Consider the following 18,300-nt stretch of genomic DNA (forward strand, 5'->3'; position numbering starts at 1 on the left):
CTTGCATTGTTGCTGAGATGTTCCTTGGCTCTCCTTTCTACACTGCCAATAGTGATTTTGAGATGATCAGGAACATAACAAAAACTCATGGCCGCTTTCCAGACCATCTCTTAAATGCTGGATCCAAAACCAAAGATTTTTACTTCAAAACCTTGAAAAAGCAGTGGCTTCTGAGGACACCAAAAGAAGATAGAAACAGGATCCTTAAAGATGTCAGCTTTGTTTCAGCAGATGACTTCAGAAAACACCAACAGAAGTCGGGAATCTGTTCAGAAACCAAACAGATGAAACTGGAACAATTTATTGGTCTGTTCAAGAGAATGCAGTTATTGGATCCTGCAAACCGTATTGCTCTTCATCAGGTGCTTCAACATCCATTTGTAGCAGGTAACATGGATCTCCCAAGAAGCTCTGTAGGAAATGTTACCAGTTTTACTGGCCAGCAAAATCTGTCTTCATCAGAACAGATAAAAGAGAAAGACACACCATGCCATTCTGGTAAAGAAAGAAAACTGCCTACGGTCTGGATCATGGGATCAGAATATTACATCAACGGAGCACAAAAAACAGCAAATGAATGCTATGGAGAAAACTTTGGACTCGATTCAAAAATAAATTGGATTGGAAAAGTAAACATGCGCTGGAGGGATGTATTCGATCATTTCAAAAGTGAGGTTTCCCAACAAAGGAGTATACCAGACATTTTAATTCTCCATGTTGGCAGCAACGACTTGGGGAACACAAATGTGTCTGATCTTCTCTGTCAAATGGTGAAGGACTTGAAATGGCTGCATGACAATTTTCCCACAATGAAAATTGGGTATTCCTTCATAACTCCAACGTCAACACGGGGAATAGAGAAAATAGATAAGGACAGGATCAGGATCAACAAAACAATTCAATCCAGCGTCGAATTATTCAATGGCTTTGTGATAGAGCATCCAAGACTGATACCATTTAGCCATCTGTTTAAATCGAATGGAATACATTTCACCATAGAAGGATTTGAAATGTTTGTAAGCTCTATCTATGACACGCTTGAGCAAATTCTCAACTCGACCTTTTCAAGAGGCCAACCTCAGTCAACCTCAGTCCCACACATCCTTCCAAAGGTGCAGGTACCAACACCAGAGAAAGAAACCCCTTCAAAAGAGTTTGTCAATGGAATGTCTGCAACAGTGAGACAGCTGGAAATGGAGACATCCTTGCCAAAGCACAAAAAGTGTAATCTGAAAAGGAAACACATTTCAGAATCAGACTTAGAAAGCTACTTACCTGCACCAAAGATAATAAGAAAGATTTGTCTGAAATTCACAACAGAAAATGCACAGTCACCACCTGAGGATGAACACTGGCCTAACAAGAAAAAGCCTTTACTGAAGAGAAAAAGAAGTTCAGAGGAACCCCCTTCCCCAGTAAAAAAGATCAAGCTAATCTATGAAAATGTCTCTGAGGATGAACTGGGTTTTGAAAGTCCTTTTGCCAGTTCACCAGAAACTGTGATCCAACCTGAGGAGATGGAAGAGGACACATGTAGCATTACATCGGACAGCTCACCAACAACCCAAACACATCATTTAATAGGAGCACCTGATGTCTGGATCGTAGGCTCACAATACATTACCAATGCAAAGCATGCAGCGGTTGATGAGTCCTTTGGAAAAAGCCTTCATTCCAACTCCAATGTTAAGTGGATTGGAAGTAAACACTCGGCCTGGAAGGATATTGTTAAAGCAGTCCATCAAACAATCTCTAAGGAAAGTGGTCCCCCTGAAGTTTTGGTCATTCATACTGAAGGTGAGGAATTAGGAACAATTCCTCCAGCGGTGATTGCAAGTCAGATGGCAGAAGACCTGAGGGTTCTAAAAGAAAAGTATCCTCAAATGAATGTAGCTTTATCCCTCATCATCCCAAGAAGACATTGGAGATTTGGAAATCCTGCTCATATGAATAAACTCCGGACCTCTGTCAACAAAATGATCAAGGAGTATACTGACCTGTTCGATGTGGTGGTTGAACATGAAAATTTGGTTCCAGCTGAACAGAACATTTATCTACCCGATGGAGTAAATTTAACCAAAAGAGGGAGTCAGGTATTTTTAAATAACATTTGGACTGCCATCAAGACATTACTCCCAGAAGAACAACCAGACTTGATCACTTCTTTTCTTGATGATTTTAGTGAGAGCGATTTTCTAAATTGGGTGAACCAAATGATCACAGGAGATTAAATGATGAGCTTATGTAATCAGAATTTTTTTTCGTGTGGGTTATTATTTCTTTATCGTAAGGACATGTTTGTTTGGATTAAAAAAGACCTATACTTTAGGTTCACAATGTTTAGCTTTTCTTGTAGCACTTTAGTTTAATGGGGATTCTGGAAGTGACTTCAGTCTTTTTGTATATAAAAAAAAAGAAATAGTGAGTTTAAGTTTATAGGTTCATGACTTTTTTTTAATTCTATTCTGTGAAATTTTTTTCTTGTGTGAAAATGAAAATTGGGAGTTGTCCCCCACACACATACTTTGTAAATTCTTAAATTTTTATTTATGTTATTGTTTTGTGTAAATATTTTTTTCTGGAAAAAGACAAGGTTGTATTTTTTCTTGGGGGGGGGGGGGGGTCTTCATGAACTCTGCCCTCCCCCTAGACACACACTTTGTACATTTGTAAATCCTTTTTTTCTGTAAAACCTTCACTTTGTAAAAAAAAACACACACACACACACAAAAAATACTTTAGGGGGTTTCTCCAGGGACTCTAGTTCCCCCCCATGCTTTGTAAATTCTTAGGTTTTCTTTTATTCTTTTCTGTAAAACCTTTACTTTGAAAAAAAAAAAAAACTTTAGGGGTTTTCTCCAGGTACTCTGGTTACCCCCCCATGCTTTGTAAATTCTTAGATTTTCTTTGATTCTTTTCTGTAAAACCTTTACTTCGAAAAAAAAAATACTTTGGGGGGTTTTCTCTAGGTACTCTGGTTACCCCCCCATGCTTTGTAAATTCTTAGGTTTTATTTTATTCTTTTCTGTAAAACCTTTTACTTTGAAAAAAAAAAACTTTGGGGGGTTTTCTCCAGGTACTCTGGTTACCCCCCATGCTTTGTAAATTCTTAGGTTTTCTTTTATTCTTTTCTGTAAAACCTTTACTTTGAAAAAAAAAAAAACTTTGGGGGGTTTTCTCCAGGTACTCTGGTTACCCCCCATGCTTTGTAAATTCTTAGGTTTTCTTTTATTCTTTTCTGTAAAACCTTTACTTTGAAAAAAAAAAACTTTGGGGGGTTTTCTCCAGGTACTCTGGTTACCTCCCCATGCTTTGTAAATTCTTAGATTTTCTTTTATTCTTTTCTGTAAAACCTTAACTTTGAAAAAAAAAAACTTTGGGGGGTTTTCTCTAGGTACTCTGGTTACCCCCCATGCTTTGTAAATTCTTAGGTTTTCTTTTATTCTTTTCTGTAAAACCTTTACTTTGAAAACAAAACAACTTTGGGGGGTTTTCTCCAGGTACTCTGGTTACCCCCCCATGCTTTGTAAATTCTTAGATTTTCTTTGATTCTTTTCTGTAAAACCTTTACTTCGAAAAAAAAAACTTTGGGGGGTTTTCTCCAGGTACTCTGGTTAACCCCCCCCCCCATGCTTTGTAAATTCTTAGGTTTTCTTTTATTCTTTTCTGTAAAACCTTTACTTTGAAAAAATAAAATAAAAAAACTTTAGGGGGTTTTCACCAGGGACTCTGGTTCCCCCCCACACTCAATTCTTAGGCTGTCTTTTGTGTTCCTTTGGAAATATCCTCTTTCCTTGTAAATGTTCATTTTTTTGTAAAATCTTTGGTTTCTTTTACTGTATTTTCAGTTTCAGTTTCCTTATTTCAAACACAAATGAAAAAGTAAACACAGTAGTTTAAAAAAAGACAGAAAATAATACAGTGGGCTTGAAAAGGAGTGGGTTGAAGAGAAATCTTGTCTGATCCCACCACTTGTTTTACAACACCTGATGATGCATCTATTTCTATTTACAGATATTTACAGAACATTCACATTACATTCTGCATGCCATCTTTTTCTTTTATTAATCATATCTTACTCCATAAAGTTCTATTAGGGAATTATTCTAGGTTTTTTTGAATACATGTACATTTTTGCTTTGTTTTAAACCTTCATCCAATCTGTTCCATAAATCCACACCACAATTTTATAAAAACATTTTGTTTTTTAGTACAAATTCACTGCTTTTTGAAATTCAGTTGGTTTCTTAGATCGTAACTCCCGTCTCTGACTCTGAACATTTGCTATATGTTTATTGGAAGTAAGTTGCTTCTGGCTTTATACACAATAAGTGCTGTTTACAGTTTCACTAGTTCCCATAATTTCAATAAACCCAACTTTAAAAACAATACATTTGTATGTGTCCCATAATCCACTCCATGAACTATTTGAATGGATTTTTTTGTAAGATGTACAAACACTCTAGATTTGTTTTATAAGTATTTTAACAAGCATGTGATACAAAAACAGGTAATGTGTGATAGTTTTTAAAGTTAATAGACTAACAATTATTCCAAATGTATTCGATCATTTAAAGTCGCATACCGGTTGGACTGCAGGTTTTGCTTTGCCTTCCATGTTCAGTCAAAAAAACAAAGGCACTGGTAGATGGTACTCTGGCTTCAGCTAGACGGGGTTCAACTCCCTGCAGTGTCCTTGAAAATTGTTTGACTTTGACATGAAACATCAAAGTAAATAATATTCCAAAAAAGATTATTCTAAAGTTTTAAAGATTATTCTAAAGTTTTAAAGATTATTCTATGTTGATAAAGAATAGTTTAGGATTTAATTAACCCTTGTGCTATCCTAGGCACTTTAACATTGAGAGTTGAGTCATCTAGACCCACTAGACAGTGCTCTGAACCTTTTTTTTCAATGATTTGTGATCTTCACTTCAAGGATTACATGAAATCTTTCCACCTTTATCCACCTTTGTCATGGTAGGGAGAACACATCAATGTAAGGGTGGGGTTGAAATACCAATTGGACATGTATGTCATGTAAATGTATTCTTTTTTTCTCAATTGGTTGCATTGGTTTGTATTATGATGGTTCCAACCAGTGTTGCCAAATAGTGTCACAGTTTTCCAGCCCAAAAGTCATCTGAAAAACCGCCAGACCTAGCAAAAACCTGCCCACCCTTTCATGACCGCGGACCACAGGGGTTGGGGGGCATTGAAGTGCGGTGAGGTTGATGGCTGGTGAGGCACTGACTCCTCTGGAGTCAGATTTACAATTAGGTGTTAGAGAAAAGAAGAGCACAGATAGACAGCAAGTGGGATTGTGGGTGTTGGGGGTGGGGGTGTTAGAGGGGTTACTGATGAACCTGACTGCAGTGGGAGCTGTTTTTGAAGTGGAGAGGCTGGTCTAACCTGAGAACAGCTCCTCTGAGGATTCTCAAGTTCTTACTGATGAGCTTTTGCAGCCCTCTGATGACCATAGGGCGCAGACTCTGGGAGGGGGGAAAGAGCTAGGGGGAGTTCCAGGGCCAAGGTTGAGATTTATTTCACCACCATGTCACACTTTATGGGCCAAACCTCACAAGACGGCCTCAAATGTTACTCTCCTCTAGAGCAGTGATCCCCAACCTTTTTAGCGCCTTGACCCGGTATGACGTCACACAAAGTTTTCACGGACCGGTCTTTTTTTTTTTCTAATAAACTTTACTGCACATTTTTCAATTTAACGGACCGGTCTTTGAGATTTTGGCGGAGGATTACTGTAGCAACGCCACACAGAAGGAGGAACAGATACGTGACAACACAAACCCAGAGCTTTAATATTGACACGCATGGATACAACATCGCACAGGAGTCATCATCCTCTCCCCTTGCCACACTCATGGTGCAAAAAAGAAGTACTGTCTATTAAATATAACTTTCTTTTTTTGGAAGTTGAAGGTTCTTCTTCTGTCTTCTGGCTGGGCCAGAAAGAAAGACATTTGTTTTTTACTCATTTTGCTAGTTCCTGGGTTTTATTTTAGTGGTAACCTATCACGTGACCGAGAAGAGCGTGATAGGTTGATAGGCGTTACTGGTAACATAGACAGATGTGACAGAGAATCGGGCAATTTTTCAAAATAAAACTGCTTTCAGATTCCGATTTAAATAAATCTTTCCACCTTTATCCACCTTTGTCATGGTAGGGAGAACACGTCAGTGTAAGGGTGGGGTCATCTAAGATAGTACAAGGGTTAAGACAAAAAACAAACTAAAAAAAGGAAACTGGATAAGAGTTTTCAAATACTAAAGCTTTTATAAATATCTTGAGTTACCCGATATACAATCAAATCAAATCAAATCAAATTAAACTTTATTTATAAAATAGCACTTCTCATGCATTTGTGCAGCTCCAAGCGCTTCAACATTAAAAACAGAAAACACACAATATTAGAGTAAAAACCCAACCCACCCTTCATCCTTCCCACTCCCCTCTGCTAAAACATATGACCCATGGCCCCCATGTACAAAGAATAATGACTATGTAACTGTAAAACTCAATTAAAAATAAATAAATAAATAAAGAAACAAACAAGTAAGGCTTGGCTCTGCAGTGAGCAAACAGTATATGGGAGTCTCTTCATACCAAGAGCCAGCTTGACCATGGGAGCATCGCCACAGAGCCCACCCAGACTGGGACAACAACGGGGTCCACTTCACAGCCGTGAAGCTGCAAAGTTAGACTTCAGCTGCCCCAGGAAGGGCGACGACCACTGCAACAACCACCGACCAAGCCGGCGAGCCCTGGAGGAAAAGATCCCCACAAACACTGGGGCTAAAATCATAATAAGATACTAAAATTAAAGACACAAGATGTATATAAAAACATAAAATTGAGATTAAGATGCATAAAATGAAATTCAATACATAAAATAGCCTATACTAAAACTAATAGAATAAATTAGCAGTTAAAATCAAGTAAAAGCTAAATTAAAAAGGTAGATCTTGAGCCTCTTCTTAAAAACCTCTACAGTCTCTGCGGCCCTGAGGCTCTCTGGCAGGCTGTTCCACAAGCGAGGACCGTAATGGCAGTACTACGCCTCACCATAAGTTTTGGTCCTCACCTTAGGAACAACTAAGAGGCCAGCACTGGAGGACCTCAGGGTCCGCAAGGGCTCATATTTTAACATAATATATCATTTGAATAAGAAGGCCCAAGACCATAAAAACATATATAAACCATTAAAAGTATTTTAAAATCAATCCTGAAAGGAGCCAATGCAGCGACTTTAACCCTTGTGCTATCTTAGATGACCCCACCCTTACATAGACGTGTTCTCCCTACCATGACAAAGGTGGATAAAGGTGGAAAGATTTCATGTTATCCATGGACACCAGTGAGGTTCACAAATCATTGAAGAAAAAAGGTTCAGCGCCCTGTCTAGTGCAGGGGTGGCGAACACGCGGCTCTCGGCTCATGCGGCTTTTGGCCAACAAGCATGCGGCTCTCATCATATTTTCTATATATATTGTGCCTCATTTCATAATTTTTTCCCTCTTAAACCACACTCAAACCATCAGAGGGTATTAAAAATAAATACTAAATAATACTAAAAGTAATTTGGCAGTATGAGTGTTTGATGCCGCTCCTGACACATAAGTGACCGCCAATCATTTGCACAGGTTACGCCCAGTGCCGGAAAGATGGGGGTTAGCCCCGCCTTCAGCCTCTAAGACTAATGGGTAGTGGGGAATCTTAAGTGTAAAACCATAAGCCAGGGAGGAATGAGCAGAAGTGACTTGCATGCCGTTTGGCTGTTTGTGTGTGTGCTTAAGTTAATGTGCTCTCAATGTGGATTTTGGGGGGGGGGGCGCAAATGATGTAGCCAGTTTAATGGCAACTTAGCACTTGTTTGCTAACTACGTTGAAGGATGAAATGAGTCTTTGCAATGTATTAACATTTAATAAATTATTTGCTTTTGATGCAAAAAGTCAGTCATTCAATTTCAAATAAAAAAACATATAAAAGCAAGATACTCTAATGAAGGTAAAAATCAATTTAAGTGGCACACAACTGAAATGTAATGTATTCAATGTGTTATGGAAAATAATACGGCTTTAATTGCGTGTTTGTGTGTGTGTACGTCTTGGCAGGTCAGTGTGTGGTGTGGCTCTTTAAGTCTCACAGTGAAAAAATTCGGCTCTTGCTGTCAAACTTGTTCGCCACCCCTGGTCTAGTGGGTCTAGATGACCCAACTCCCAGTGTTAAAGTGCCTAGGATAGCACAAGGGTTACAACCGGTGTAATGTGTTCCCGCCCTCTGGTCCTCGTCTGAATTCGTGCCGCTGAGTTCTGCAGTAGCTGTAGATTTGAAATAGACTTTTTGGATAAACCAGAGAACAGGGCATTACAATAATCTAAACGACTAAAAATAAAAGTATGCACGAGCACCTCTGTGCTGGGAAGAGAGAGGAACGGGTGGACTCTGGTAATGTTTTTGAGATGATAAAATCCTGTCTTAACGACATTTTTAATGTGTGGGATAAAATTTAGCTCTGAGTCAAAAAGTACACCCAGCTTTCTAACACATTGAGAAGGTTGAAAATGATGAATTAGCGATTATTGAATCATATACAGAGTAATCCAACATTGTAGCAAATGGAGAAGAAGCAGTCACAATATGATGGGAGAAAATGAGATAGAGGAAAGATGCTTGCTGTGTAAAAGCCAGTCCACTGTTTCTCAACATGGAGCTTAAAGGCATGAACATAGTAGAGGCATGAACCTAAGGTTAAAAAGGTTCAGAGGGTCTTAGGGATACACAAAACTCCCAAATGAATCTGGTTATTTGCTGCAAAGTGTTCAAATGAACATTTTAATCAGATTTCCACTACTTTCAAACAAAGAGAAACACATGATGAACCAAAAACCAGACGATTAAAAGGGTTTATTTCACTTTTTTTTTTCTTGAACATCGTCACCAGCTTTGTTGTGGGGATCAAAGACGTCAAAGAACAGGTCAAAGGAAAAACAGAAACTCTCTGGGATAATATCCCTTACAAGAACCCACTCAATGATGTTCTAGAGTGACTGAACTCGCTGTCTAAAGCTGGCTTTGAGTTAGCTGGAAAGAGCAGACAAGCCAGTGTGAGTTAGGAAAGATTGAACTTGTGGAGAGACACGCTGAAGTCACCCAGAAAGATGCACAACAAGGAGAGACACTGCAGTCACAACACAACACCAGGGTTTCTTTACCTGGAGTGACTAGTTTGATCACTCTAACAGTCAGAGCTCTGTTACTCCTGGTTGGTGAGTAGTTTTTAAGTCTGGCTTTACCTGAGTTTGTTGCACAGAGAGGATTTAACTCAGGTAACAGAGGGGACATCTAGAAAGGAAACTTCTGGACTCACCAGTGAGTGGGGTCTCAGAGGTCAGACATCCCCTGTTCACCGAGTCACTTCAAAAGCTAATGACTTGCTCTATCTCAGCAGAGACAGAAGGGCAGACAGTGTGAGCGGAACACAGGCACTTGAGAAAAATGATCAAACACCATGATGTCCATTAAGGCACAACAAATACACTACAGTCACAAACAACAGGCGGCAGGGACAAAAACGTAATTCTCTCTGTGAGCACACACAGACATCAGTGTACAGATCTGCAGACAAAATCACTCTACGGTTACAAAGAAAGATTTCTACAACAACAGCTGACATTTAACACCAAAGAGCAGGCTGGATGGTGGCTTTTTCTGTACTTTAGGAGCCAGATGAGACTTTTCTGCTGCAAAATTTAGGCTTTGTTGCACCACTTTGCCCTTTCCCTGGGGAAAGTAATACTTAGGATTATATACAAAATAAAAGTTACATCGTGTTAGAAGAAAGAGCTTAAATCTTTTTTTTTAATCAATAACACAAAAAGAAGAGAACATATACTAGGAATAGCATTTACTATCTCATTAAAAGTTGAAGAACAGATTGTCCTAAAATGGCTTTTTATTAAAAGTGAAGCCTCACTTTTAACATGCTTACCTGGTATAGTGCCCTCTCACTGTGCAAAGTCATGTTTTATAAAGTTTTGAAAGTTTAATACAGAAAAATTAAACAACTAAAATGCTACGAGGAAACATTTGAAAAGGAAAAAAAGCCCAAAATACTAATTTACCAACATAAAATGTGTGATTTATTCTGATGAATAGCGTTCAACAAAACAAATATCAAGCAATAAACATACAAACTAGCTTTCAAGCACTATTTCTTCACATCAAAACAAAGATTTGACTTATTAAACAGCAATTTTTATTTTTTTTATTTATCACTGTAAACAACTCCCATGAAAACTGAAGACAGACATGTTTCCGACAGCAGAAAAAAGTCCTTCATTAGCTACTCTTCACATAACAAAAGATTTTTTTATGGTACACAAGTTTTCAATGAGCTTTATGATGGCTTTTCTTTGACAGGATTTGATCCTATTTATAGTTCCAGTGTGTGTTCAGTCAGTATGTTAATATATTTTTTTAAATACACATCTTTTCCTTGAGGATGGTTTAAGTTTTGGCAAAGTCTCCAAAGTCTCTGCATCATTAAGTCATTGCCATCCCAAATTCTGCAGGAAAATGTTTGTTTTGCTTAAATGGATCCACAAAGCCAAAATTTTACATAAATGGCTAGTTTGATCTTGTTTGTACATTATGAGCTTTTACATTAGGTCCTCAAATATTTAGAATTCTGTAAATATGTAAATGATCTCGCGTATTGCTGCTATCTGCTAGCTTTCCGCTATCTACAAGATCTGGAAGTGAATGTGTGCTGTTAAACCCAAAAACAAAATCTCAATATCTCGGCCTAATCTTTAATTAAGACTATAATTGATTCAATAAACAATTATTTGAAGAAAAATGCAAAATGTCAGCATATTTATTAATGTAAATGAGTAAAGAATGACTATGAATTTAGGCCATTCGTGGTTTATTATAAAGAACTCACTGATAATAGACTTTTTCTTTCTTTCTTTCTTTTGTGTTTATTTGAAATCTGCAACTTAAATCACAAACATGGATTCAAACACAGCCTTGAATGGAAAGAGTTGAGGATAATAAAGTTAGCATTGTGTTTAGCAGCTGGGGTTCTGCCTGCCTTACAGTCATGTGGAAATGCTTTCTGTAGTGACTGTTTTCATGGGATTTGTTGACACTTGGTTATAAACTGACCAAATATGTCATCCTTTCAGTTTAGCCTCTGCTGTGATTGTAAGACAAGCTACTGTAGGACAAACACGGATGATTCTGCGTTGGCTCAAACATTTACAGCCTTTTGTCTGAAGCCAAAAAGCAGCTCAATTCTGCAGAGCTAGTCATCAACACCAACACTGTGTGCACTTCTTTGACAAACGCACATCCAAAGCAGAGTATCAATGCATACGTACAGTCAAAGCCCACACATACACAGCAAGACAAGATCAGACAAGGACATGTATGAAAAATATGAATGTCATTGGCATTTCATGGAAAGTGGCTTCTCCGATTCTTCCTACACCGTCAGGTTTCTTCTTTCATGTCTTTCCAAATTTGACTCGTTGATTAACTTTTGACTGATCTATTTGCTCCAATTCTCAGTGTCATTTCAGCCCACTACTGCTCGTCTCTCTGAAACCTCATGTTTGCAGAAGTGTTTGCATCAGCTGAACTGCGTCTCTCATGAAAAATCGATAACAAATCCTCCTAAACGTTACATTTTTCACTACTTTGTAGCTCAGGCCTCAAAATAGTGCACCAGAGGGGTGAGAATACAGTTCATATGGAGCTCTGTCTGCTTAAGACACAGACGACTGAGAGAACGGATGCTGGGGGTTTAACTGTGGGGCAGAAGGCCTTTCTTGTAGGCCACAAAGCCGGCTGCTGCGGCCACAGACAGGAAGCTGGAGACCCCCATGAACCTCAGCAGACCGCCGACTGAAGGCAAATTCCTCTCCCAGAAGGTGGTGTGGAACGGAAGTGCTGGGACGTCCTGCATGGGAAGATCAGCAAAGTTAGGTTGAAGGTTTTTCTGCACTTTGAAAGGTAAAACTAAAAATAAAGTATTCAATTGAATGAATGGACTTTTACATATTAACGTGGCTTAAAAACAGAGATATGATGTGTGCCAACCACAGTCAGGAGCTGAGGAACCAGCCTCCACAGTCCTGAGGTGAACATTCTTACCATGCTCTCAGCCTCCGGCTGCCAGACCTGATTCTGGTGGATTTTACCCATCGCACACATAATCTGTAAAAACATTAGATATTTTTAAGAAATCAAACATTTATCTCTAAAGTGTGTCTGACTTTACGCTTGACATATTTTACAACAGCAAAATACCCAACATTCTGACACGGTGAATATCCCTGAAATACTGCTGTTAAAGTTAAAAAGATAAATACTTTTTCAATAAATACAGATAATATACTTTCTCAATGTAAATTAACCTTAATGATAATAAACATATAAGGCAACCATTGGCATCAAAAGAGTTTGAATTTTTTCCATTGAGCATTTAGTGTATTTGAAAACATAAAATAGGAATTATTTTTTTCGGATTAGTAGTTTGAACATGTGAAATAGGAATTAATCAACGTAAGTAAATAACAACATATTTTTGCTGTAGAGGAAAAGAGGCACTTTTTTCTTTTACGAAAAAAGAAAAAAAATGTGAACAACTCCAGCACAACAAACCAAAAATAGTTGTCATGAATAAAATACTTTTCAAAGCTGCATTGGTTTGGTAAAGCTCTTATATTTATACCTTTAAAGACCCGCTCCAATGAAAAAGGTGTTTTTTGTGTTTTTTAACATGTTTTTTTTATGCTGATGATGAAGGACACGCATAAAGAAAATTAAGCTCAAAATTGCGTTTCTGAATATTTCTCTTTTTAAACCCTGGTGAATCAGAAGCAGACACCAAAATGCTGTTTGAAAAAGATTATAGCAGTGACAATCTGCAGCTCACAAACTCCCTGCTCCGCTCCATTGCATGCATCCACTCGTAGAAAAATAGATCCATGTACATGTTTGTTTTCCGAACTGGTATCTACATAAAAGCTGTACGGCTGGATAACTCTGATATTAATCACCATTTTTGTTGCACCGGTGATGTTAAGTTCTGGTTTGAGGGGCTGTAAGCTAGCAGGAGTGTGTTTATATTTATGGATGATGGGAAGTGGGTGCGAGCTTAGTACAGGAAAATAGTCCCGCCTACAAAGGTGAATTTCTGATGAACTCCTGCTGCTCTGCAAAAACTATGTCTGGGACAGAACCCAGGTTTTTTGATTTAGGCTAAAAACGTCAAAACCATAATTAAAAGACCACTGGGAACACTTTTACAAGTGTTGGAGTGGGACTTTTAATAACCAAACATCTGTTGAGTGACTGAAAGTGGAGGAGCTACATTTACAAACAAAAATTAAAATCATCATTAAGCCCAATTATAAACTAATGACTGTCAACTTTTTGGAGAACTTTTATGTGAGTCTTATAGTTAAGCAAATGCTCTTGTTTTTTTAAACAGGAATTTTACTATAATGTACAGTCATCTCAACTTTCCAGACATAAATTACTGAGCGGAGTGTGTGAACAAGGCTGCACGGTGGCGCAGTGGTTAGCGCTCTTGCCTCACAGCAAGAAGGCCCTTGGTTCAAGTCCCGGTTGGGAGACCTGAACCAGAACATCAATGGGGGACCTTTCTGTGTGGAGTTTGCATGTTCTCCCCGTGCATGCGTGGGTTTTCTCCGGGATCGCCGGCTTCCTCCTACTGTCCAAAAACATGCTTCATAGGTTGATTGGCAACTCTAAAATTGTCCATAGGTATGAGTGTGAGAGTGAATGGACGTGTGATTGAGGATATTCTACCCTGCGACAGACTGGCGACCTGTCCAGGGCATCCCTTGCCTACGCCCAAGTGGCCGGGATAGGCTCCGGCAACCCCGTGACCCCGAAAGGGAAAAACGGTCAAGAAGATGAAAAAAAAAAAAAAAAAAAAGTGTGTGAACAGTGCAGCGTGCGCTCTGGGTCTGGCTGTGGGGCTCTGACCTCTCTGGCTGCCCTCTCTCCTGCTTGTACGGCTCCCTCCATGTATCCGCTCCACTCTGTGGCCGTCTCTGTGCCAGCGAAGAACAACCTCCCCACCGGCTCCCTCAGAACTCTACAGGAGAAAGAAATATATTTCATTTGGTAACACTTCAAGGTGTGTATGTATATACAGTGTCCACACACACACACACGCACACACACACATATATAAAACGAGTAACGAGTGTCCTGCGTGCATTGAGCACACATCCTTGTGTTAATGGGTAAATTCCAGCGCGTGGCTGCGTTCCCACCAAATGGGACGTAAGATTTCCATATGAAGTCAAGACAGACCCGATAAGAGGTTTTGCAGGGCGTTTTGAACGTCAGGAATGGTGCAGCGGTCTGGCTGTAGCACATTTCGATCAATGCAAACCGTTTGGGGCGTTAAAATGCATCCAGAGTTCAAATATTTGAGCCTTGTTGAAAAAGACACATCAATCAATCAGGGACCCAGAGTTGATACGGTGATGGCGTGATCAGTGGGCGGAGTCCAAAACCAACATAGAAAGAATCTGATCATTCTGCCCCTGGGCTTTATTATGTTTTTCTTATTTGTATAAAAACAACAAGAAAAATTTTGTTTTGAATTTTTTCTTTCCTCTGACTGAAGTGGGACAGAAAGTCGTCAAACTGGGTCACAGAGAGATGGAAGTACTGCTAAAAGTGCCATCATTTAGATCAGGGGTCAGGAACCTATGGCTTGCGAGCCATATATGGCTCTTTTGATGGTCACATGTGGCTCGCAGACAAATCTTTAATTATACTTTTTTTTTTCCATTAGACCAGTCCTCCTCGGGCGCCATGCGATGCCAGAGGCGCGCAGTAGTAGCGGTGCTTAGAGAAAAAAATCTGCGCCAGCACTATCAGTTTACAATTATCTATTATTTCACAGAGTTTGTACCAGCTGGAAACCTGTGAATTGCCGTGCCTAAAACTGTGCGCTCCCGTCTCTGAGAAAGAGCGCACAGTTGCGGGGACGGGATGTGTGAGGAAGAAAGCAGAGGGTGGGGGTGAGGGGTTGTGGGGACAGGCAGCAGGTGAATCGCGCAGGGATTGTAATAACGTAAAACCCGCTGCCCGTCACTCACTGCAGCGTGTGAGTGTGTGTGTTTGGCTCCAGGTCTGCATGTGAGCAGTCTTTCTCACATCTACAGAACATTCAGACCAACCTAAGATCATGTTTAAAGTCTCAACGCCTGCGTGAAGCAGAAACTCACCACGTATCAACTAGACTAGGCAATCAGCAAAACTACCACGAGAAATTATCATCATTTATTAGCAACAGCATAACAATGTTATTAAAAAGAATCCACAGACTTATTGTACTTTAAAAATGTTGAAATTACATCAAATGCACACATTCATTTGTATATTTAGTTTGAAACATATCGTTGCTTACTGACTTGGACTGGGTGGGTGTTGGGCCGCGTTATAACTTCTGGAGTTCATTAAACGCATCAAGCAGAGATCTGATTGGCCCTCAGTTCTGTCGCTCAGCCTGTTGTTCGGTAATTTGGACCAATGGGGTTCAGCTATGGGCCAAATAAGGGAAATGGGAGGGCTGGAGCGGCAGCAGGGGAATATAAAGTTGGTAGAAGCTCTCTCGTCTCGGCGGGAGAGATTCAGGAGTTGCTGAATTAATTGTACGGCGTTTGTATGGCTCTTTCGAAATTACATTTCAAAATATGTGGCGTCTATGGCTCTCTTGGCCAAAAAGGTTCCCGAACCCTGATTTAGATGATTCCCTGTAGGGATGAGGCAAAAAACTTTGGACATTAGCTTTTACCACTTATGTGGCAATTTAGCCGTCAAGTGGTGAAGCGCATACAGTAAACTGACAGAGCAAAGTCAGCAGATGTTCAGCATAGAGGTCACCAACCTTCTGCTGTCAGTCACTACAGGCCTCCTAACTTCATGTGGCCTTTAGATTAGCTCAAAAACATTGTGGAGGATGCAGTGACGTGCTGTGAGGTTGATGGCTGGTGAGGCACTGACTCCTCTGGAGTCAGATTTACAATTGTAAGAACTGAATATTTCACCATTCATCCAACAGCAGGTAACAGCATATAAGATACACACAAGAAGATATTTGTCCTTCAGAGAATATTTCTTTTATAGACATGGATAGAAACCTCTTCTTGTGTATAAATTCTTCATATATACTGTAATCAAATTAAAGTATACAAATGTGTTCGGCACACATTTCATTTTGACCCCAAGTAACTCTTTATAGTATTTTTCCAAGTTCAAATTCTGGTGCTTTAATGTTATCAAATGTTGTCTGTGAAAATGATCGTAAAAATAATTCTTTGGGCCTTAAATTTTGTTTTACTCACATTTTTTTCCAACTTACTCCCATGCTATTTTAAAAAAAAACAAAAATTGAAAAACACGTGTAGCCTTATTTTTTGAGTCCGCCGATTGTTCTTCACAAAAAGCTGTGTTAGAAAGGTCTTCCTTATCTTTCTTTAGTTTAATGAGTTTCTTCTCAATGGAGAAAGTCGTCCTTAGTCTGTTTCTACGGCACCAGTGTAGCTACAGACAGCTGTCAGCTCACGTCTGCCCCCTGCTGATGAGGCCTGCTCCATTTGCTGCTGGCACACAGCAGCCTTCTCACCACATGTCTCTGTTAACATTGAGTCCAGCCGTCAGACACGAGGTACCGCACTCCCGAGCCTCCCTCTGTGATCACGCAATACTCAAATTTGGCGATTTTTACCTCAGAAATTGTGGAAAACGTGTTGAGTTTACACGTTACATGGATTCCATGGATCTCCAACGCAGATCCATGGAAAATAATATTTACTTTATTTACCTTTGTCTAGTTTATTACAATCATGAAATGTGAAGCTGAGCCTCAATTGCCTCATCTGACCGCATGTCACTGGGAGGATGTCATGGAAGAAGGTTTTGACCAAAACCAAGTGCTGCAAATCCTGAACGAAGTGCCCAGAACTGTAGATGCCTCATACTAGGAGATTTCAACAATTTGTGCTTCCCACTTTGTTGGAGATGACCTCTTCCTGTTCCAACATGACTGCCCACCAGTGCACAAAGAGGGTTCATAAAGACATGCAGGTGTCAGTTTAGTGTGAAAAACTGGACTGGTCTGCTGAGAACCTGACTTTCTCAGAGTCTAAGCTCATTTTTGGCCTTCTGGAAGATCAAGCGTTCCCATAAACGTCCTCAGAAGAATAAAAGCTGTTCCAACAGCAGAAGCTGGACCAAAGTCATACTAAGCTACGTTCACACCGGCCTCTGAAACGCGCGTTCAAGCAACCACTTCCAATGAAAAGTCTATGTAAGCGCACGGGAATGCGCATTTCGGGCCTCTGCGTTCAAAACTCTTGCATTCACACATTGCTACAAACATTTCTAAAACCATTTTGACACATGGATGGCATCTCTTTTAATGCACAGAAGTGCCAACTGTTGGAAAAGTGATTATGAAGGAGAAATGAATCATTCCGGTTTGTGGCCACCTGGAATTCTATGACACAAAGTCTTTCATTTATCGGAATACACTGCTCTTCCAAATGTAGGCGGTGGACATGCGCTAGTAAACAGTAGAAAAAGAAGAAGAAGCCCTTCTCTGCTTTTATAGCGTGAACACCATGGGCTATACTCAAGTTTAAGTTTAGCATGTTCTTGAACATCTGGTGTGAACGTAGCATTAAACCCAATAGAACCTGAATGTGTGTGTGTGTAAAGGCAAATGAGTGAATACTTCATCCACATCAATATAATCATAAGAATTTTCATTCACAGGAAATACAAAAGATTACGTCGCAGTAGAATGTTGGTATATAATCTGCACGCACAACTGTTATCATTTATGAAAAAAAGGACAGTGATCAGAAAAAGTATTAAAATAATACATTTAATTTATCTTTTCATGTGTGACTTACTTGCCAAACTGGGTGAGGATTCCAGGAGGGAAATAAGCAGTGTAGCACCCCCCAGAGTACTCCTCCTCACACCAGTTCTTCTCCTCATAATGAACAGGCTGAAAGACACAAGAGTGCAGGCATGGCCAGTTCAAAGCAGCTGCTGAACTCTGGATGTTCGGCTGCCAATAAGATCCAGACTCACATGCAGAGCCTCCTCTGAGCCCAGCACTCGGGAGTAGATCTCACAGATCCTCTTCAGCCTAAGCATGACACAGGAGTTGGATTAAACTGGTTCATTTTGAGGGACAGTATTTCTGCTATGT

At 39.7% G+C, this 18,300-nt stretch overlaps 1 protein-coding gene across 1 annotated transcript in view; it reads right to left on the bottom strand.

The window, feature by feature from the left end:
* Positions 1–8,912: 8,912 nt before the first annotated feature.
* Positions 8,913–18,300, bottom strand: part of mao (monoamine oxidase) — a 35,005-nt gene continuing 25,617 nt past the window's right edge. The window contains exons 11-15 of the mRNA XM_023950509.2: positions 18,180–18,237; positions 17,996–18,093; positions 14,046–14,157; positions 12,183–12,245; positions 8,913–11,988 (exon numbers count right to left, since the gene is read on the bottom strand). Coding sequence (XP_023806277.1) covers positions 11,833–11,988; positions 12,183–12,245; positions 14,046–14,157; positions 17,996–18,093; positions 18,180–18,237 — 487 coding nt within the window. The 3' untranslated portion in view covers positions 8,913–11,832. The remainder of the gene's footprint in view (positions 11,989–12,182; positions 12,246–14,045; positions 14,158–17,995; positions 18,094–18,179; positions 18,238–18,300) is intronic.

The sequence above is a fragment of the Oryzias latipes genome, chromosome 21 (genome assembly GCF_053564925.1).
Source record: "Oryzias latipes strain Hd-rR chromosome 21, Olatipes_Hd-rR_3.1".
Classification (NCBI taxonomy): domain Eukaryota; kingdom Metazoa; phylum Chordata; class Actinopteri; order Beloniformes; family Adrianichthyidae; genus Oryzias; species Oryzias latipes.